The sequence below is a fragment of the Lissotriton vulgaris genome, chromosome 7, assembly GCF_964263255.1.
Source record: "Lissotriton vulgaris chromosome 7, aLisVul1.2, whole genome shotgun sequence".
Classification (NCBI taxonomy): Eukaryota; Metazoa; Chordata; class Amphibia; order Caudata; family Salamandridae; genus Lissotriton; species Lissotriton vulgaris.
The window spans coordinates 328021967-328045073 of NC_141695.1; the positions used below are offsets into that span (position 1 = coordinate 328021967).

Below are 23107 nucleotides of genomic sequence, written 5' to 3' on the forward strand. Positions count from 1 at the left end.
AACTCGGGCAATGAAGGTACATTGTTCGAAAAAGAACAACGATGGATATATCGTCTGTCAACCCATATACATGGCCTTAACGACGATATTCCATGGGGATCGGTCATGCGCAGATAAGTGATCTCACCCTCGTATCTACCCTCTGATCTAATAGACTTTTGTTTTCCCTCTATACTTCAGACTTGACCAAAATTTGTATTATGTCTGTTTCTGTGGTTCACGTTTAGTAATTTTGATAATCAGTCCCCATCTATTTGCATTTTAAGGTATTCTTTCTGTTTGGGTTAAAAATCCGTGAACATCTTTTTGCGCATGTAAACAAACAGGCGCCTTTAAGATAGTGACGTCATCACGCTGAACACGTGATCGCCAACATAGTCTTTCACGCTCCGCCCCACTTCCGTGTTTTAAATATCCCGCGACTTCATAGCCGCGTTTGTAGATACGGGCGGCGGATGTGTCTGCCGTAGGTCTTCGAGCGGGGAGCCGTTCAGAAACTAGTAAGTTCCCCTAGTCTCTCTTTTACACAGAGGATCTAATGCGTTTCTTTAGCGGTAAAGATACGACTAACAAACGCATATCCTATTCATTTTCAGCTAAATCTGAGCGTGAAGATTTCCTCCTGCCGCTATGCCCATGGGGCACACTACACTACGACATTGTGTAAGTGCTTTGCCTTCTCCCTCCACTTTGGAGCACATTGAGCCCTTGACGCTTTCCGTTTCCACAGAGGTGTTTTATTGAAGTTTAAAACCTTACAGTTACATAGCTGTTGTGACGAGCACTGTTTCGATGTAACCATAATTAGTTGTGAAATTTCAACGTATAACGGATTATTGTTAATACGTTGGCTTTATGCTGTGTTCAATTAACATGTGTTTTCCTAAATCAGTTTGAAAATACACTTTTTATTGACAGCATACGACATGTGGCCTTACCAGGCTGCCGTACATGATCAGAGACTATTGATGAAGAAGTAACTCTACAAGAGCTGACAATATGGACGCTTGTGTTTGTCTGTTTATTTTTACAGATATTTTCGTTTCTCCTACAATAAGGAGTAACTCGGGGATGAATTTTCCATAAAGAAGTTTTCGACAATTCCAGGTCGTATTTTCTCTTGTTGCTACTCTTTAGGTCTGACACTTTTAGGGGTGACTACCATCGAGTAGAATTGTTTTTTCTTGGTCCTGACGAATGCTGAGCTGATCCATTGCTCGATAAGCAGAAACATGTTGACCATATTTTACTATCTCTTTTTTTCACATTACTAAAGGGACTCTTCGGTTCAAATTCACACAACCGCTTAGTAGTCCTGAAAAATTAATATATTTTTCACACACTGGTTTTAACAGAGTTAGAGCTACCCTCTTATTAAAATAGTTTGGAGGAGTAGTCCGTACTCTTTTTAACGCACTCTTCACTTTTCCTGCTACTAATGGGGACCCGATGAAGACAACTGGTTACCAGCTTTCAGCTGGGGCCTGAGGGTTCTTTTAGTCAGCTCTCCGATCACGTGCACTCTATTTTCTCCTACTGTATTAACAGTTTTCTTCTGATGCTTTAATACATTTGGAATAATTCCTTTTTACAGCAATTTGATTTTTACAGCGACACTCTTTTGTTGATTGGTATAAGTAAAGTGCGCCATACTGCAATTGCTACAATAGTTAATTGTGGATGCGTTAACAATTGGTGTGTGCATCGTTGGCTGGTGGTGTGTGCCTGTAGAAATTGTGCACTGATGGCTGGTGCCGTGTGTGCCTGGTGGCAGTGCGCACTGCCGGCTGGCGGTGTGTGTGCCTGGTGGAAGCAAGCACTGACGGCTGGTGGTGTGTTTGCCTAGTGAAAGTGTGCACTGACGGCTGGTGGTGTGTGTGTGTGCTTGGTGAAAGCGTGCACTGACGGCTGGTGGTGTGTGTGTGTGTGTGCCTGCTGAAAGCGTGCACTGACGTCTGGTGGTGTGTGCCTGGTGGAAGCGTGCACTGAAGTCTGGTGGTGTTTGGGCCCGGTGAAAGCATGCACTGACGGCTGGAGGTGTTTGTGCCCGGTGAAAACGTGCACCGACGACTGATGTGTCTGGTGAAAGTGTGCACTGTGTGTGTGGTTGTGTGTGTTGTGGTTGTGGTTGTGTGTGTGGGTGGGTGGGTGTGTGGTTGTGTGTGTGGTTGTGTGTGTGGTTGTGTGTGTGGTTGTGTGTGTGGTTGTGTGTGTGGTTGTGTGTGTGGTTGTGTGGTGGGGTTGTGTGTATGTGTGGTTGTGGGTGTGGTTGTGTGGGTGTGGTTGTGTGTGTGTGTGTGGTTGTGTGTGTGTGTGGTTGTATGTGTGTGGTTGTGTGTGTGGTTGTATGTGTGTGGTGGTTGTGTGTGGTGGTTGTGTGTGGTGGTTGTATGTGTGTTGTTGAGTGGGGTTGTATGTGTGTGGTTGTGTGTGTGGGTCCTGATGCTGCAGTGCGTACTGATAACACGATGAGCAGAAACCCATTGTCTGATCAATACACTCTCACCAGCCACGGCCTGGAGAAACCCATGATCACCTATTTGTGACAGTGCTGTAACATGTAAAGCGCACTGATACCTTCGGGTCTAGCTAGCGCTATATAAAACTCAAAATAATATTAATCTTACATTCTTCACTCCTCCCATGATGCCCTTGGTGATAACCGGATGAAGATCTCTCTGCACCCTTTTCAGGTTTTAGTTGCTATATATGGTTCTGGTGGACTGTTGAAAACAATCCAGTCCCATCTCATTGATACTTTTAAACAATGTTGACTGCTTAGAAACAAATTATAATAATAATAAATAAAGTTCCACAAGTGATTTTGAAAATGTAGTCTGCAATCTGTGTCCCTGTTAACCAAACCTCACACGTAAAGGTCTGTGCGTCCAAGATGAATATATTTTTTGTAGCTTTTCAAACGTGAGTGACCGGCCTGAAAAGAATTTATTTGGACTTTCCGCGAAGTGCAGTGTTGTGTTGTACCTAGACACTCTGAGTCATACCTGCATTATTTTTTAATGTCCCTGTGCTCCTACCAATGCCTTAGGTTCTAAACAAACCCGGTTACTTTTTAAACCTCTTGAGGACTAGTTCTGCAAAACATCCTGCCGAAGCAGGCCCAGAGCAAGTCGTTTCAAAAACACGAGCCCAGGCGTTACTGAAGACGAGGGCTGGTCTGCCGAAGCACGTAGTAAAAGGTATTTGTAAAAATGCATCTCATACAACGTCTGAAAAAGAAGGACTTGCTTCTGTTCTAAGTGGCTGCAGGAGTTTATGAGCCCTGCCGTGGAACATAGTAGCACACCCGAGAGCGGGTGAATGTGCAAACTGAAAACATTCACTATGAGTGTGATCGGGTGGACCTACAGCCCGAGGCCCACGACGACGATAATGACTGGTGAACTGTCTTACCCCCCTCACCATCTCTGTTTCGTCACCAACAGGATGATTGGACCTGGGAGGTAGAACCTCCTGCCGCCGAAGAAAAAGAACAAGGTGCCTCTAATTAGGCATACTTCTGAAGTGAAGCCTCGCCCCCTCTGGACGTCACCGGAGACCCATTGGATAAAGAACAGGAAGAACAGGACGTGGTGTGCGATGTCACCGACGTATCCAGGGAGAACAGAGGAGCAACGGAGGTTTCAGGCGTTTGGAGGAGTTCACCCGAGAGCAGAACGGAGCAGCAGACAACCGAAGACTCAATATCCACGGAGCCAGGAGGCCAACATTCCCGTTTATCCCCGAGCCACGCCCCTGGAGGCGCGTGGCTTCTTCAGGTACGGGACCGGCTCACTGGCTGGTTTGGGAGGCGGGTGCGTCCTTAAGCGCTTGTTCGAGTAGTTTGCACAAACGGACCTTGCGCCACCCCCTCCCGTATCTTCCTCCTCCTCCTCCTTTCCTTAAGCACTGGCACTACGCTCCCACCACCTCCATCTTGAGTTAGAGCACAAAGGTCACGAGTGTAACTGGTGTATTCCTCACTCCCGGTCCTATTCCTTGGTGGTATCAGAACAACAGCCCCCTGACGTATTGTTTTGTCTATTTCTTGTTTTTCTTGGGCTGTCATACCTTACCTGAGATATCGAAGACCCCGAAGACTGCCTGGCGAGGGCTTAGGAGACTTTACCGCCACCACGGATCCGGCTAAGTTTGCAGCTGAAAGACTTACAAGTCGAAATTAGCGTGTATTGAAGAAAATAAAACCTGATCTTCCCAGACCCAGTTCTCGCCCCATTTCTTCCACCCCGCCACAAAAGGAAGTTGGCACACTTGTGAAACATGCCGATAGGGGCTTTTACTAACTAGTGATCCGACAGGGTTGGAGGAAGGCGTGCTCTTGCTGCATTTTGTAAATTCAAGACCTTTTTTTACATAAAAAGTATGCAGCAAAGGTGCAAACTTGTTATAACTAGGATTTAAAGAGAGCAGAGCACCGCACTTTGCTTAGGGGATGCTTTCTGCTGGGATTTCCATTTCCGCCAGATGTTTGACTCTTTCAGGCATCAGGGTGATGCAGAAGAACATATGCGCGAAGGAAGGGGGAAAATGCAAGGAGTGAAGTGCAGGAGACAGAGATGCAGCTCATCTAACTGCCAACCCGCTGAAGGAGGTGCGGAAAACTCATCAGAAGGAATGCGGCCAAAACGGTACTGAAGCCTGGGTGGCCACCAACATACACACACTAGAAAAACAACTCCGTCCCGATGATCTTCCATGATGTGTTGGCTCTCCGTTTTACTACAACAAGGGCAGGGAGAGCAGAGCTGTCACTCTCTCACTGAAGGAATATGCTACTTACCAGTATGCATCTGTTCTTGGCATGTAGGGCTGCTGACATTCATATCTGTGCATAGATCGCCGCCTAGTGTTGGGTCCGGATGATTGCACATTGTTGTCCTGGAAGAGTCTTCGAAGTATCACGAGATAGGTGGCTCCTCCCTTGGACTACAGTGCGCATGGGCATCCTCTCCATGCTCAGATTGTTTATCGGCATTGTGGCAGAGATGGAGTATAGTACAGTAAGAGATGTCCATGCAAAGAGTGAATGCTACAGCTGCGACAGGCACCGGGGAGGCGGGCGGGCGATATGAATGTCAGCAGCCCTACATGCCAAGAACAGATGCATACTGGTAAGTAGCATATTCCGTTCGAGACATGTGGGCTGCTGAATTCATATCTGTGCACAGAATAAATAGCAGTTACCTCCTTATCGGCGGTTGCCCGTGCCAGCTGCAGCAGTCTGAAAGAGAGTTCTGCGAACAGCCTGTCCTACAGCAGCTTGCTGTTTGGAGTGTACATCTACGCAGTAGTGTTTGGTAAATGTATGTATGGTGGTCCATGTGGCTGCTCTACATATATCCTCTAGAGGAATGTTACCTAGGCAAGCCATGGATGCCCCTAGCCTGCATGTGGAATGCGCTCTTGGGGGAACTGTTAATGTGCGTTTAGCTTTTTGATAACAGATTTGTATGCACTTAACAATCCATCTGGCTATACCAGATTTGGAAATGGGGTTGCCTTTGTGTTGTGGAGAGAAGGCAACAAACAGTTGTTTAGTCTTTCTAAAGTCTTTTGTCCTGTCGATGTAATACAGGAGAGCTCTTCTGACATCTAAGGTGTGCAGTGCTCTGTCTGCTACTGAATCTGGGTTTGGAAAGAAAACCAGCAGTTCTATGTTTTGATTAATGTGGAACTGCGAGATGACTTTCGGCATGAACTTGGGGTTGGTGCGCAGCACTACCCTGTTAGCATGAATTTGTAGGTAGGGCTCTTGAATTGTCAGGGCTTGAAGCTCACTGACTCTTTGTAGCGATGTGATGGCTATTAGAAAAGCTACTTTCCATGTAAGAAACTGTATCTCACAAGAATGGAGAGGCTCAAAGGGGGGCCCCATGAGCCTGGTGAGAACGATATTTAGATTCCAGACAGGCGAAGGAGGGTGTCTGGGAGGGATCACTCTTTTAAGGCCTTCCAAAAAGGCTTTGATGGCGGGTACTCTGAAAAGTGAAAGGTGCTGCCTGTTCTGAAGATAAGCGGCCATAGCAGCCAAATGTATCCTGATGGAACTATACGCTAGATTGCATTGGTACAGATGCAGCAGGTAACATATGATGTTCTGCGTGGACGCATCTAGCGGATTAATGTCATTGTTGGAACAGTATATGACAAAACGTTTCCATTTGGCTGCATAGCACGCCCTAGTTGTAGGTCGCCTTGCCTCCTTGATGTTCATACACTCAGGGGGCAAGTTGAGGTAGCCAAACTCTATGACCTCAGGAGCCAAATCGCTAGGCTCAACTGTTGCGGATCTGGGTGCTGAACGTCTCCATGGCTCTGAGTGAGGAGGCTGGGAGTGAGGCGCAGCCGTTGGTGAGGCACCACTGAAAGTTTCAGGAACGTGGTGTACCAAGCCTGTCGTGCCCACGTTGGAGCAACCAGGATGAGCGTCATGGAGTGCTGTCGCAGTTTGCGCGCCATCAGCGGTATGAGTGGGGCTGGGGGGAAAGCGTACGCAAATCTGCCTGACCAGTTCATCCATATCGCATTGCCCTGAGACTGCGGGTGTGGGAACCTGGCGGCGAAGCTTTGGCATTTTGCGTTCTCTTTTGTGGCGAAGAGGTCGATCTCTGGATGACCCCACTGTTGGAAGTATGGCTGGAGTACCGAGGGGTGGATTTCCCACTCGTGCATCTGATGACTGTGCCTGCTGAGCAGGTCCGCCATCTGGTTGTCTACGCCCGGGAGATGCTCCGCCATGAGGAAGATGTTCCTCTGAATGGCCCACTTCCACATGCTCTGGGCTAGGTGAGATAGCTGCGGGGAGTGTGTGCCTTCCTGTTTCTGGATGTAATACATGGCAGTCATGTTGTCCGTCTGGATCAACACGATGTTGTTGCACAGGTGCAACTTGAACGCTTTCAGTGCCATGAAGATTGCCATCAGCTCTAACAGGTTGATATGCATTTTCTGCTGTTGTGTTGTCCATAGTCCCTGCACCGTGTAATGGAGGACATGCGCTCGCCAACCCTGGAGAGATGCGTCCGTCGTTAGCACTATCTGTGGGACAGGCTCTTGGAACAGTCGTCCCCTGCAAAGCTTTTGTGGATTCCACCAATGCAGAGAGTTGTAAGCACGACCGGTCACCAACACTAGGTCTTTTAGATGCCCATGAGCCTGGTTCCACTGTCGTGCTAAGCATTCTTGAAGGGGACGCATGTGCAGTCTCGCGTGCGGGACTATGAATATGCAGGATGGCATCATCCCGATGAGCTGCATGAACACTTGCGCTGGGAGCGATTGCTGAGGCCTGAACCTCCAAATGAGCAGCTGCATGCTGTTGACCCTGGCAGAGGTCAGCTGCGCTGTTGCCGTCAGAGTGTTCAATGTTGCCCCTAGGTACTGTTGCACATGGGCGGGCTGCAGGTGTGACTGTGTAGTTGAGTGAGAACCCTAGACTGTGAAGGAGGTGAATTGTGCGCAACATGTGGCTGGCACACTGCTGGGCTGACTTGGCTTGAACGAGCCAGTCGTCCAGGTAGGGATAGACGTGAATATGTTGTCTTCGAAGGTGCTCAGCCACAGTCGCTAAGCACTTGGTGAACACTCTGGGGGCAGTGGCGACCCCGAAAGGCAGGACCTTGAATTGGTAATGCTAATTGTTGATGGTGAACCTGGAGATATTTTTTGTGACTTGGGTGAATGGGGATGTGGAAATATGCATCCTTGAGGTCCAGGGTTGCTAGGAAGTCGCCCTGACTGAGCAACGGCAGGACCTGCTGTAAGGTTAACATATGAAAGTGTTCTGAAAGTATGTATTGATTGAGGGGTCTGAGGTCTAGAATGGGCTGCAGGGATCCGTCCTTTTTTGGGATTAAGAAGTACAGAGAGTACACCCCTGTACCTCGTACTTCTGCAGGCACGAGTTCTATTGCCCCTTTTTGCAGCATGGAGAGTACTTCTTGCTGCAATAAGTGCATGTGCTCTGCGGACATAGGACGGTGCCTTGGGGGTATGGGGGGGGGGGGGTGGAGGTTAGTTCTAGACAATAGCCGTATCGGATAAGTTGTCTCACCCACCTGTCAGTGGTAATGCCTTCCGAGACTGGCAGGAACTGCTGGAGTCTTCCCCCGACAGGTGTTAGATGGTCGGAGGGCAGTGACAAGGCGTCACTGTTTGCTGGGAGCGGAGGACCTGGCGTTGTTATTGCCACGTCCTCTGCCTTTGGCACTGTTCCCGCGGTATCCACCCCTGGTATTCTTTGTATAGGTGGATTGCGTGCTCCCTTTGGTGTACTGGACCTGCTGTAAAGCCTGTCCTCTAGAGGCTCCCCTATTACCGGAGCGACGAAAGGAACTGCTCCGAAACTGCTGCGATTGGAGAGCCCCCATGGATTTCGCTGTCTCAGTGTCCTTTTTTTATTTTTTTGAGTGTTGTGTCTACCTCTGGAGCAAAAAGGAAGTCTGGGTTAACCGGCTGGTTGAGCAGAGTTGTTTGAATCTCGGGTTTGAATCCAGAGATGCGGAGCCATGCGTGACGTCTTAGCATTACACTAGTGTTGATGGCCCTAGCTGCCTTGTCTGCTGCATCCAGTGCGCATTTGGTGGATGCATTAGAAATCAACTTCCCTTCCTGTATAATCATTTCTGCTCCCTCCTTGTAAACATCAGGCAGGTGTTGCAACAGCTGTTCTAGTGGGTCGTAGTGAGCCCTGTCATATCTAGCCAAAAGGGCCTGTGTATTTGAAATCCTCCAAATATTAGCAGCCTGTGCTGCCACTCGCTTTCCTGACGCCTCCAAGATCTTTGATTCTTTGTCCGGAGGAGGAGCGTCACCACTAGTTTGCAAGTTTGCCCTCTTGTGGGCATTGGCCACTACAAGGGAGTCCAATGGGAGCTGGCCTTTGATGTAGGTGGGGTCCACTGGAGCAGGCCTATATTTTTTTTCAATCCGTGGGTTGATAACCCTTGCTTTTGTGGGTTCTTTGAAAATGTACGCAGCATGCTTGAGGACCTCTTTAAGCATAGGCAAAGTCTTAGTGGATCTTTCAGAGGTGGAGAAAGTGTCAAACAAGAAATCTTCTTCCACAGGTTCAGGGTGCATTTCCACGTCATGGTTGAGGGCTGCCCTCTCTATCAAAGCGTTAAACGCCGCCGTGTCCTCAGTTGGCGATGTTTTGACGCTGTAGGACTGAGCGTCCGGCGCAGCTTGTGGATCATCAGGGTCTACAGGTTGATCTACAGCCTCAGACCACTGTTGAGGTTCGTCCTGATCAGTGTCAGCGTGATAAGTGAAGGCCGCTTGACCATAGTCTTCACCCATGTCCTCCTCGCTTTGTGCTGGAGAATATGCCATTTGTTGTGGATAGTCCTGCTGAACGTGTTCAAAGAGAACTGGTGAGGTGGCCGAGTCTTTCTTACGTTTAAGAGGAATTTTATAACCCTCCAAGGGATGTTCAGGTGCTATCTTCCTTTTATGGATGGTAAGCCTGCCCGATTCCGAGTCGATGAAGAGTTTCGACTGGTTGTCGTACGAGGGTTTGTGGAACACAACCCCTTTAGGGGTGGGCTTCGAAGGCGCCGACAGCATTTTGGGAGGGTCGGTGCCTTTGAGGAGGTGTTCGAGATGCTTGGCTCGAGCCGTTGGCGGAAGACCGAATTTAAACGGAGGCTGGCCGACCTTCTTGGAACTCGCCGTAGTGGTCGATCCGAGCTGCTTCGGCGACTCAGTAGGACGCTTGCTTGATTGCGTCGACTCGAGCTCCCGGTGCGTATCATACACAGCCTTAGGCGTCGACGTCACTTGCTGTTTAGGGTCGGCTTTGGTTTTCGACTCGAGGTGTTTGCTCAGCAGCGGCTAGAGCGCTGAAATCTGCGGCTCGACGGCCTTCTTGGTCTGGAGGCCTTTGGTCTTGTCGCCATGTATGTAAATGTAAATGTAAGGTCCATTTATACCGCGCTAGCAATCGCTCCAGGGAGCATCTCGGCGCCAATAAAGGGTCAACCAGGTGAAAAAAGTTGCCTTACTGCTTAAGGAGACTGAGACCGGAGTCATACCAGTGCTCTGGCCATTGAATCTGGAAGGTTGTAAATCCAGGTTTTCAGTTGTTTACGGAAATCAGATTCCTTGTCCAGGGCTCTTAATGGAGGGGGGAGCGCATTCCATGCTTTGGCACCCAATACCGCTAGGGATTTACCCCCGCGGGTCTTGAGTCTGAAACCTGGAATGGTCAAGAGATTAGCATTTGAAGACCGTAGTGTGCGGTTTGGACAGTATTTGACAAATTTTTTTCTCAGGTACATTGGGCCTGAATTATGCACCGCGCGAAAGGTGATTGTCAATACTTTGTGGAGGACCCTTTTGGTTATAGGCAGCCAATGTAGTACATTGAGGGCTTTAGTTGCTGAAGATTTTCTTGGCCATTTCAGAACAAGCCTTGCCGCCGCATGCTGTACCATCTGGAGTTTATGGGTAACCACCTTATTGGTACCAGCATACAGGCTGTTGCAGTAGTCAATGCGGGATGTGACTAATGCAATCGTGACAGTTTTCCTAGCTTCGAGGGGCAGCAGGTCGAAGAACTTTCTGAGCATTTTTATTACCCCGAAGCAGGTGCCTGCCACTTTTGCCGCCTGATGTTTGAAAGATAAGTCGGCGTCAAACTGTACCCCAAGGTTACGAGCCGAGGAGGTAGTATGAGGTGGTATTTCAGCATTCTCGGGCCACCACAGTCTGGGGATGAATTCGTTATTTGGGCCTATGGGCATGATCTCAGTCTTGCCTGTGTTACATTTTAAGTGGTTTTTCCGCATCCACTCAAAGGTGGCCGTCAAGCAACACTTAAGTTTTTCTTCCCAGACCTGGTTATCTTTGTCCATGACCAGGATCAGTTGAGTATCGTCGGCATATGCTATTACATCTATGCCGTAGGACGATATCAGCTGTATCAGGGGTGCAGTATAGACATTAAACAATGTCGGGCTCAGACTAGAACCTTGAGGTACTCCCGTTGCCAGTGGCTTCTCACTGGAACGATAATCCCCCAAGGTCACCACTTGTCGCCTGTCACTAAGAAAGTTTTTTATCCACTCTAAGGCAATACCTTTGATGCCAGATGTTATTAGCCGGTCTATTAAGATAGCATGTGAGACCGTGTTGAAGGCCGCCGACAGATCTAATAGTATCAGGACGGCCTTCTTGCCTTGGTCTAAAGCTGAGCGGATGGTTTCAGTGGTGAACAGGAGAGCCGATTCGGTGGAGTGCTGAGTCCTAAAGCCAGCTTGATTAGGGTGCCATGCCTCATTCTCTTCCAAGAAGTGTGTCAGCTGTTTGTTCACTGTGGACTCAGTGATTTTGCACAATGCTGGGAGTAGTGAAATCGGACGTAGATTAGATAGTGTGGTGTATGTGCGTCGAAGTCGAAGTCGACTGCTTCGAGGTGACGTGTTTGACGGTCGAGCTCTGCTTCGACGCTCCAGTCTTCGAGGCGACCGCCCCTTTCGATGCCGAAGGGTCGTCGATAGTCTTTGATTTGACTGGGGTCGACGTCGAACCGACCACCATCTTAAGTAGTTTCGGTTTCGATTTTGGCTCTGTTGGTTTCGGTTTCGATTTTGAAGAATCGACCGATGGCTCCTTGGATGTATTCTTAGCCTGGCTTGGACGCGGGGCTATAGAATGTAAAGGAAGATCTTGGCTAAGGCCTCTCGGCGATGCCTCGACCTGAGCCGTAGGGAGCGTAATGTCAGTTATAGGCCCCGCTACTGCGGTTGGGCCTGGCTCATCACTGGAGTCGTCATCGATGGCTCCGATGGCCCCTTCGTCGTCCCCTATCTCGACGACGTCTTCTTCGTGGACGTACTCTTCAACCTGCTCGTCCACCTCGAAGTTGGAGTCGTGCTCCGACGCTGGTTCCAACTGCTCTTCCGGAACCTCTTCTTTTTCTTCGTCTTCTTCTTCTTCTTCTTCTTCGGCGCCTTCTTCGTCACCGGCCTCGGATGTTGACCGGCTCGGGCGCCGACTTTTGCGCTGACTGTCTTGCTGCGCGTCGAAGTTTAAGCGTCTACTTGGAGCGGAACTTCGAGCAGGCCATACAGCTGGCCTCGTCGTGCTTGGGGGACAAACATTTATTGCACACTGGGTGCACATCAATGTGGGGGTATTTTGAATTACAGACGGGCATCGTTTAAACGGGCTCCGATCCATCAAGTCGTAGTCTGGGCCTTTGTCGTCGAAAGCGAGAAGCAGCCTCCGACGTCCGGTTCGAAGAACTGGAAAAGAGACAGGCACCGAACGAGACAATACCGACGCTTCGAAGGCCTTTTGGCCTTAGGAAAGAGTCAATACAAAGTTTCCGAACAAGAGTCGAGAAAGTAGATCCGAACCCAATGGCGGAAAAAAACAATCTGAGGATGGAGACCATGTGCACTGTAGTCCAGGGGAGGAGCCACCTATCTTGTGATACTTCGAAGACTCTTCCAGGACAACAATGTGCAATCATCCGGACCCAACACTAGGCGGCGATCTATGCACAGATATGAATTCAGCAGCCCACATGCCTCGAGCATTGGTATACCACTGTTCCAAAATGTATATGTCCCTCATTTGTCTTGGACCACAGGAAAACGTACAATCACCAGTGGCAACTGTACAGACACCACTACGGACATTGATCATTTTGCAACTACGGATAAAAAAATGGGGTTTAGGTGTGTCTACGAGCAGAAACTACACTTGGTTAAACAAGCATTATTGAATTTATTAAGTTGTCACCTTTGCAAGGGGGTAATTAAAAAACAAGTACCTCGCTATAAAGGTAGGGATATGCTTAATAGAGAAATGAGAGGAACACAACACGTACTCTTGTTGCTGTAATCATGAATATATAATAGTATATTACGGCTATAAAGGGATGGAGAAGTTGAGCTGGTCAGGAAAAGGGTTGATAAGATGGTAGTCCTAGGGCCGTGCAAAAGAAGGTGAAACAGGAAACCAGACAGATTTAACTGGGCATAGTCTCAATGTTTCACTGGTGAAGGATTTCTTTTTCAGGCATAGCTTTTCATGGACGGTGGGATCTCCAAGTTGAGACAGTATTCATTCATAGTGTTCAAGGGGCCTCCAATATTCAGGACTTTATCTTAAAGGTGTTGTTAAAATAAAGCCAGTAACTTCAATAATGTTACAAAAAGAGAGAATCCGTAAAACAAACGGTCTGAAGCTCATTCTCTAAATACGAACAACCCTCCATGAACCCTCTTTTAAACTGTGGAAATTGCACATACACCAGTTCATAAACTTTATGGGATCCCCACACTTAAGACATTTGGAGGGCCGGTTATCACCCTGGCTGTCCATCCCTGTACTGTTAAACAGGAGATACTTACCTTGCAGCAAGTGACCTGTTTACATACCTTTCCACCAAGCACAAGGCCAAATATGAAGCATTAGGTGTTTGCAAACACTGTGTGGGGCGCTGAACACAAAGACAGGTCAATGAACATGGCACTGTATCCATCTGCGCCATGGGCCCAGGAGAGTATCTCTCTGTACTCAGGACACAGCCTCTATATCTCTCTGGACATGGAACCTCAATCTTTCTGTTCTCTGAATACGACACATGAATCTAATCTAAAATAAACACAAGCCCCTGTATCTCTCCTTAACCTGGACCCAAACACTGTATTCCCTTCATAACCTGGACACAGCCCTTAAATCTCACCATATTTGGAGAATGAATGGAATAAATCTTTATATACCCAGACTATCCATGAGATTTAGCAAGCTTCTGAAAATCTCCACTTAAGCAAGGTATGGTTTCCCCAGACTGCTTGATTAACTCTTACCAGTCGGTCACTGCAGGAGAAATCCTTTTTCTTCCGGTCGGGGGCCCAGTTGGCTGGGCGGCCTGCAGCATCTGGAAAACAGAAATGAAGAAAATGAAACATCTCCAATGGAACGACGTGTGAGAGCAGGAAAAGTGAGATAATGAGCAAGAGCTGGAACCACAAAGTGAAAGGTATAAAGCATGAGAGCAAACATCAAAGATCACAAACAAGAGTGAACATAACAGTAGGAAGCTGCCTCTCTATAAACTATACTAAAATGAGGTATAGTGTGCAGAGAGTCCAGTGGATCCCCAGAGGTTTAGCAGAGGCTAAAGCAGATAATACTAATGCTTTCTTTTGGGGTAGTATGGGCGGGCAGTTCAGCTTATCAGATAGCAGACGGTAGTGTTAAGCACTTATTGTACACACAGTGCAATAAATGAGACACACATTCAATAAATACATCCCAGACCAATTTATAGAAATAATAATTGGTTATATTTATTTTGTAGAACCACAGAACTTCATCAGTGGTAAATAAGTTTTCCGATGGAAATATTTTTACGTTTAAAAAATGGACACAGTGCAATTTTCAGATTTTGCAATGTTAATCTATTGGAGGAAGAAAATATTCAGCATATATAGGGAGAATATCGACTTACAAAACCAGTCTATGGAAGTAAAGGTCAGTATTGGGCAAGGATCAGTTGAGTACCAATAGTGCACCCCCAGCGTCACTGGGGCGGCCAGGTGCAAGTTCAAGGTCGGGCGCCAAATACAAATTAATTGGGAGTGGGGGCAATCGGTCAGAGGCTGATTACAATGGCTTATGTGGGCCAGTCTCCAGGGGCTGAAACGGCTTACCCGAGCAGGTCGTGGTTGGAGGAGGGTTCTCCATGCAGAGGCTGCAGGTGATGTCAAGGAGAGGTCAGCTCACGGTGGACTTGGGCTCTGGTTAGCTGGGGAACCTTGCTGGAACCGATGGGCAACTTGGACTCTTGCTGGAGGTGTCAGGTGCAGAGGTTGAATCAGAGAAAGTCTTTGTGGTTCTTCAGGTCACAAGGTGTTTTCTTTGAAGATGGTTGCTTGGTGAACAGGTCCCCTGTTCTCAGGAATCTTGATCTTTGTTGAAGGCAGTTCAGACCTCTCAGGGTTCTGGAGATCGCTGGGCTGCAGGACAAGTCATCTTTTGGTGCAGGATCGTCGAGGGCTGTAGACTGGCCGGTAGGATTGGGGCCAATCCAGTTGGTCTCTGTAGTCTTCTTTTCTGGTGCAACTCTGTAGTGCCCGGCTCTTCTCAGGTCATTGGGTACTGCTGTTCAGGGCTCAGAGGGGCCACCTAAAACTATATTTAGGGGTGTTTAAAGGGAGTGCCAGGTAGTAACCAATGGGCTATTTACCTTAAGGGTGACTACATCATCTAAATAGGTACCCCATGCGGGGTTGGCATATCCCTGATCCTGTTTGTAGGAGTCCCACCATCTTCAAGATGGTGGGCACTAAAAAGTGTTCTTCACCGTGCCTCGCCTCCAGCACCTGAGGGGTGGAGTTAGCAGAGGGGCGTACACCTCCTATTCTTTCTACAGCCTGTCATCCAACTAAAATGGGCTGAAGACCGGAAGGGGCCTGCTTTCTCTCACAGGAGAGGCTGGAGACAGATTACAAAGGCAGAAAGGCCTTTGAATCTCCCCACCATGGATGGCTCTTCCAGACCTGGCAGAGGTGTGAACATCTCCACCCAGGAAAGGCATTGTTCTCGGCCTCAGAGTGTGCAAGCTGTTTTATCGCTGTGCACAAATTCGTTATAAAAAGAAGCGGAAGTATTTAATAATCAGTGTGTACGTTCCCTTAGGTAACCAGTCCGGCGCGAGTGTCGGCAAGAAGTGTATGATAAAACAGCTGGAATCGGACGTGACAACCACTGGTAGAACTTGACAAAGACCATAAGATAAAGTCTGTTTGGAGAGACCGAAATCTTGCCCTGAGGAAGTCTGCTGTGACACCAACAGCTTGAGACGAAACACGTGATGGCAAAAGGGCTTGTATTACCAATCAAGGAATAAAAAGACTTTTGAAACCACAACCTCAAATCCTTTGTGTGTGCCTACAGACTAGTAACGAAGCGAAACAAAAGGGGATGATGGACGGAGCGTTTGAGCAAATCAAACACTCACCCCCAGTCAACTGATCTGGGTTTAATCCATCACCATTCTTTAGCTCACTCAGCCACCCCAGTTCAGACATGGCCAAATGCAAATCAGTCTGACCCTGTGCCTCATGGGAACAGTCCATCCCGTACTGCCAAGCCATGTCTTCCCTGGACCGGAGACAAGCATCCTGGGACCGGTTTCGGATTCATAATCCTCATCAGCCAGGCTATCTTGAATCTAGTGGCCAAGTGAGCAAGGGACTCACGTCTGAGCATACCCTGCCAACTTAGGGCGAACAAAGCGAAACAAAAGGGGATGATGGACGGAGCGTTTGAGCAAATCAAACACTCACCCCCGGTCAACTGATCTGGGTTTAATCCATCACCATTCTTTAGCTCACTCAGCCACCCCAGGTCAGACATGGCCATATGCAAATCAGTCTGACCCTGTGCCTCATGGGAACAGTCCAGCCCAAACTGCCCAGATCTCTGTACTGGGGTGAATGTATGACATTGTTCTGCATTCTGTTCATCCCCTGTTTTTGCATTGGTCACCCCGAGTAGGACGTGTATGCTCAGACATGAGTCCCGTGCTCTCCATGCCACTGGAATCAAGCTATTCAGGCTGATGAGGGCTGAAATCCCGAAACCGGTCCTTGGATGCGTTTCCAGTCCAGGGAGGACCTGGCTTGGCAGTACGGGCGGGACTGTTCCCATGGGGCACAGGGTCAAGACTGATTTGTATATGGCTGGGTTCAAACTGGAATGGCATGGTGAGCAAAAAAACGATGGATTTATGCCCAGATCTCTGTACTGGGGTGAATGTATGGCATTGTTCTGCATTCTATCCATCACCTGTTGTTTTTGCATTTGTCACCCCGAGTGGGACGGGTATGCTCAGACGTGAATCCCGTGCTCTCCATGCCACTGGAATCAAGCTATTCCGGATGATGAGGGCTAAAAGCCCGAAACCGGTCCTTGGATGCTTGTTTCCAGTCCAGGGAGGACCTGGCTTGGCAGTTCGGGCTGGACTGTTCCCATGGGGCACAGGGTCAAGACTGGTGTGCACATGGCTGGGTTCAAACTGGAATAGCATGGTGAGCAAAAAAACGATGGATTTATGCCCAGATCTCTGTACTGGGGTGAATGTATGACATTGTTCTGCATTCTGTCCATCACCTGTTGTTTTTGCATTTGTCACCCCGAGTGGGACTGGTATGCTCAGACGTGAGTCCCGTGCTCTCCATGCCACTGGAATCAAGCTATTCAGGCTGAAAGCCCGAAACCGGTCCTTGGATGCTTGTTTCCAGTCCAGGGAGGATCTGGCTTGGCAGTTCGGGCTGGACTGTTCCCATGGGGCAAGTCAAGTCAAGTCAAGAGATTTGTATAGCGTGCTACATACCCATAGGGTCTCCAGGCGCTGGAGGGAGGGTGGGGAATTACTTGTCGAATATCCAGGTTTTAAGTTGCTTTCTGAATGCTAGGTGGTTCTGGGTAAGGCGAAGGTGAGTGGGAAGTGAGTTCCAGGTTTTAGCTGCCAGGTAGGAGAAGGATATTCCTCCCATGGTGGTTTTGTTGATGCGAGGTACCGTGGCAAGGGCTTGGTTGGAGGATCGCAGCTGACGGGAGGGGGTGTAGAAGGACAATCGTGTGTTGAGGCATTCGGGCCCAAGATCGTAAAGTGCTTTGTGTGCGTGGGTTAGGAGGCGGAAAGTAATCCTCTTATTTACGGGGAGCCAGTGGAGGTTTTTCAGGTGACCAGAGATGTGTTCTTTACGCGGGATGTCTAGTATGAGCCTGGCTGAAGCGTTCTGGATGCGTTGGAGTTTTTTCTGGAGTTTTGCGGTGGTACCGGCGTATAGTGTGTTTCCGTAGTCCAGGCGGCTCGTGACCAGTGCGTGGGTGACCGTTTTTCTAGTTTCGGTGGGGATCCAGCGAAATGTTTTTTTGAGCATGCGAAGAATGTTGAAGCAAGATGATGAAACGGGGTTGACTTGTCTAGTCATCGAGAGTGAGGAGTCCAGGATGACGCCCAGGTTCCGTGCGTGGTCCGTCGGGATGCTTGTCTTAGGTGCGCCAGCGTCGAGGCCTCCATATGAGGGGAAGAGGGAGAAAGGAGCAGCTGGGAGACGGGAGCGGGGCGGCGAATGGGGAGCCGGGGGGCTTCCCATAAAAACAGGCAAAAGCAATACACAGCACAACAGAACAAAACAAACCAGTCCGCAGTGGTGGGGCAGCGGACAACGGAGAGCGAGGCAGCAGCGGCACACAGGGGGTTTGCGCGGTGGCAGAGGGAGCGACCTACCTGGTCACAGGGTCAAGGGTCGCTGTCATCACCACCGCACGGCCTCCAAATGAGGGGAAGAGGGAGGGAGGAGCAGCTGGGAGGAGGGAGCGGGGCGGCGAATGGGGAGCCGGGGGCGGGCCTGCAGGGGCGGGAGGTGACACAGAATGCAAGGGGGCACAGGGGGAGGAGACGAGTCACAAGCGGGCAGCAGGAGCCCAAAAGGAAATAAAACTAAATAAAAACAGGCAAAAGCAATACACAGCACAACAGAACAAAACAAACCAGTCCGCAATGGTGGGGCAGGGGACAAAGCAGAGCTCGGAGAGCGAGGCAGCAGAGGCACACAGGGGGTCTGCACGGTGGCAGAGGGAGCGATCTACCTGGTCACAGGGTCAAGGGTTTCTGCGGTGGTCGGAGGACTGTGAGGACAGATTTTCACTGTATGCCGATAATATTCTCCTGTATGTGGTGTCACCCAGATCTTCGATTGAGAGAATCCTTAATAACTTTGCGACCTACCGGCGGTGTACCGGCTATACGATCAATTGGTCGAAGTCAGTGATTTTCATTCTACACGGCGCCAGCTTTGTCAAAAGAGTGCGGGGCACTGGTAGATTCGGATGGATTCCTTTATCTCTGGATCTTTGTTACTGCTAACCATGAGCTGTTCATGGTAAAAGATGTATACCCCCATTGACTCGACTGAAGGTTGATGTACAGCACCTTTCAATACCGGACAACTATTTTAAATCTATACAGGGCGAGATAAAGTTGTTATGGGATGGGGGGCTCCAAGAACTGCTATTACTAAACTCACATAGGGGTGGTACAGTGGAGGGATAGCCCTCCGGATATCCGAAGCTATCACAGGGCAGCGCAGCTAATGGTGGTCAACCAATCAGCACATGTGCCCATGACGGAACGGGAATACCGGATGGACCGATTAAACTTGGGTCCAGGTGGGTATCTCCGTGCTTTGTACACCCCGGCTAAAAAGCTCCACCTCATGGCCCGCACGGGGCTCACGGTACAGATCTGACACTGGACGCTAGGTGAGATGGGGTGGAAATATAAAATCACACAAGCAACGCCACTGTGGGACTCTCAGCTCCTAGAGAGACTTAAAGAGAGACAGGGGTTTGACAGGTGGGATCTGGTGGGTGTATCGACAGCGCAAGATGTGTGGAGGGGAGGGAAGGTAAGACCATTTACTGAACTACAGAAAGACTACGACTTAGCCGCCTCCAAGGCATTTCAGTATTTACGACTCAGCGGTGCCCTGCAAGCAAATCTCCCAAAAGGGGACCCTCTTCCAGAGTTGTCCCCGCTCGAAATAGATATTGGAGGAACACCTAACCAAAAAGGCGATCTTGCTAACTTATAAAATACTATTTAACCATGCGCCAGACAGGTTAACCCATTTAAAAGGGAAATGGGAAACGGATATCCCGGACTGGCAGGACGGGGAGTGGCAGGAGGCAATAGTCTCTACCCGTGAAGTGGTGATCCAGGCTAGGTTTCGCCTGGTTCAACTCAAAATACAGGGCCTATATCGCATGTACCACATTGGTAAAGATGGGGAAAATAAAGGAAGCTTCCTGTTGTAATTGTGTGTTATGATTGAAGTAAAAAGGAAAGATCTACTAAAAGAATAGTAGTGATCATAGCTCAGGAGTAACACCAAGCGGGTCACAGTCAGTAATCTTAACCAACCTTGTTTCTCATCATCGGAGTTCCCAAGGGTAAGGAAAAGGAGCAAAAAACAAATCAGGTGTACATATCCAATCCTTAACTAACCTTTAGTGCATCTGCTCTTGCCCTCATTTTTTACGCCAGATTCTGTCCCTGCCAACCCAGTGACGACGGTTGCTGCTGCATTATACGTATTGCGCTACAGTATGCACATACTTCTGTGAGGTGCACTCTCGGTCCCGCAACCTCTAGAGGAGCATCCAGAAAAAAGAGATTCTATCAGTCAAATACACCAACAGTATTTACAACAGGTGTGTCTGCACAACAGCACCCAAATAGTCACACAAAAAATGAAAAAATGATATTTAAAATATTAACATGCTTAGATGGAGAAGGCTTATCTTCGTAGTAAAGGAGTGTGGCAATTACTTACATGGTCATTAGAAGATGCGAGAAATAGGTTTAGATTCTAATAAGGGGTTTCTGCGATTGGGGTGTGGGGTGGAAGTGGCTGTGAGAAGTTGGCCCGATATGCAGTGTTCACTATTCTAGTGACCACTATGCATCGGTCCAAACGACCCTTATGGTGATTGGTTGTAAGTCAACATTAGACCAGCTATCCTAGTAGCGTGGATATGAGCAGTCTTCGGGCTAAACTCTAGAGGGCGTGTTAAGCCAGCTGTTATACCATCACATACCCCTTGAACACCCAGTGAAAGGACACCACACAAGTGTTATGAAAATAAACAGTATATTTATTAGAATCACAACAGCCCTGTACTCTTTATGAGGACAGGGTACTAAGCACAGAACAAAACTCTTAGGAAAATACTTCAAGTGCACAATCAATACAAATGCCCGAGGGCACGGAAAGTTTAGTGGTCTCGGGCGGACCTGATAAGGCAAGTCGGAAGCGAGGGACTCAGGACCCTTAAGTAAGGAGGCTATGCGGGCACCGAAATGCCGGAGTTACCTAGCCACAAGGGCTGCGGCTGCACAAGTCTTACAGGCGCCGGGGGTCTTCGCTGACGAGCCAGGAGCCGGAAGGAAGGAGTTGCTGGCCGGCGACCAGTGAAGAATAGTTTGTAGAGATCCAAGCCTGGATCAGAGATCGATGATACCTGAAAGCAGAGGGGACCAAGTTCGTACTACTAGCCAGTAGTCAGAGGGTACCAGGAAGGCACCGGATGGCCGTCACCTCGACTAGGTGAGTGGGCGACGCGAGGCTCTGCAGTCTCACGGACCAGGAGGCGTTGTCGGCGACCAGGATGGAGGTGCGAGCTGTCCCACGAAGGTTGATGCTGTCGGCGTCGCTGTGCCCATGATTAGGGCAACAAGCCTTGGCAGATTTCAGGGCCACGTGGTGGGCCTAAAATGGCGTCTTGAGTGGACCAGGAGGATCCGGGGTGCTCCTCTCGTAAAAGGGAGCACAGCCCGGTCTGGAGCAACCAGACCAGCAGCGTTGGTTGTCGGATGTCGTCAAGAAGGTCACAAGCCAGCGGCTAGTGAGCGGACAACGGGCTGAGCGGCGAGCAGAAGGGCCCGACGCAGATCGTGGAGATGCTGGGAGGCTGCACTTTGGTGCTGGAGCTGCTCAGGGTCGGGGCTTCTCGGACCCCAGAGCACTCACCAGAGGATTCCTTCGGTGGTCGTGCTGGATTAAGAAAGCGTGCAGGTTTTGATGATGGCCGGTCCCTCGAGGTCTCGTCGCACCCACAGATCTCAGCTGAGCTGACGATGTGGGTAGAGGTCAGAGGTGCCAGGGAAGCCGGTTCTCGTCGAGCTGGGTCGTCGGATTCCTGAGGAAGGACTTGCAGCAAACCGCAGAGTTCTTAGATGGTGCCTGCGGATGCAGGGTGACTACTCCTTACCCACAAGGGAGAAATCTTAAGAAGAGTCTCGAATGTCCTTTCGTAGAAAGTAGTTCTTGATTCAAAGATGATCTAATTTGGAAGGGTCCCCGCTCCGGCCTTTATCCTAAAGAAAGGGGTGGGTACATGACTAGGTCCTGCCCTAGGGGTGGGACCAGGAAGGGGGGTAGTTACACCCCTCTCCCCTGTCGGACTTTCCCCAGGTCAGGGGCTGCGCGCCCCTGGAACTGGTTCTAGCCGGCAGATGCGTAGTGAGCACCGGGGTGCCACTCCGCAGTCACCTTCTTGCAAAGCCCTACCTACCCAGAATACACAAAACCCTGTCTGGGATGGTGCGAACACCGCCCATGACAGGAAACCCTTTGTCCAAGCTCTCCTCGCTGGAAGGACTCCCAGCAGCAGGAGGTCAGACTCGTGTCTGTGGTGGCAGCGTCCATTTTGTGGAGCTGAGGCTTCAGTTAACTTTAACCGGGGTTCACAGTTACGTACATGTCGTGTCCCTCTAGAAGGGCGGAACGCTAACCTCGTCGCCAGAATTGGTGAGGGGCAGCATCCCGATTCGTATGACACCTTACTCGACATGTCTTGCTAACGCGATACCGAAGTTACCAATATGATACGCGTTATCATGGAACAGCCATTGGGTCTTGGTTCCGCAAGCTGCAACCGGGCTCGGCTCGTGCCAGAGCCCAATTCACACGGTTCCATGCACTCTGCCTTCAGGATTGTCAAGGCCTGCCATAGGAGTGACTGATAGGAACTCGGGTGTCCATTTTAAGGTTAGGTATAGGGATACTATACCTACAGCAACGGGCGAGTACGCCACGTTGCCCCAGCTGTCGTGCAGCCAGTTGTGTCAGATTTAGATGGCCAGCCAGGGGTGGCATAATACATGCTTCAGCCCCTGGTAGGCCCTGGGTACACCGATGCCCTGAGTTACAGGGTCTGACAGGGTGGCCCAGTTCCAATTGGGTAATGCACCTAGGGAACACACATCAATTTAGCGAGAGAACAGCTAGGCTGTGGGTCTGATTGGCAGGCCCACAGCCCGAGAAAGTCGTAAACCAGTGAAACAAAAGCAAAAAGTCCGGGTGATCATAGGATTGCAGACCCTACTCTCCTACAGTGGCAGGCAGAGGAGAGACCAGATAAAGCATGTTAGACTATGTCCGTTCATCCACTAGGGCGCTCTCAACCAACAGGGTTCGCTTACCTCCAACGTACAGACTTCCCTCCACGTCCACTTCAATTCCGGCATTAGCCTGTGAAAAAGAGAAAAACA

General features: G+C 49.4%; 1 protein-coding gene across 1 annotated transcript in view; it reads right to left on the reverse strand.

Moving 5' to 3' along the window:
• The window catches only part of LOC147701493 (bifunctional polynucleotide phosphatase/kinase-like), a 227188-nt gene that overhangs the window by 89225 nt on the left and 114856 nt on the right, over positions 1 to 23107 (reverse strand). The window contains exons 9-10 of the mRNA XM_086930185.1: positions 23039 to 23087; positions 13845 to 13915 (exon numbers count right to left, since the gene is read on the reverse strand). Coding sequence (XP_086786311.1) covers positions 13845 to 13915; positions 23039 to 23087 — 120 coding nt within the window. The remainder of the gene's footprint in view (positions 1 to 13844; positions 13916 to 23038; positions 23088 to 23107) is intronic.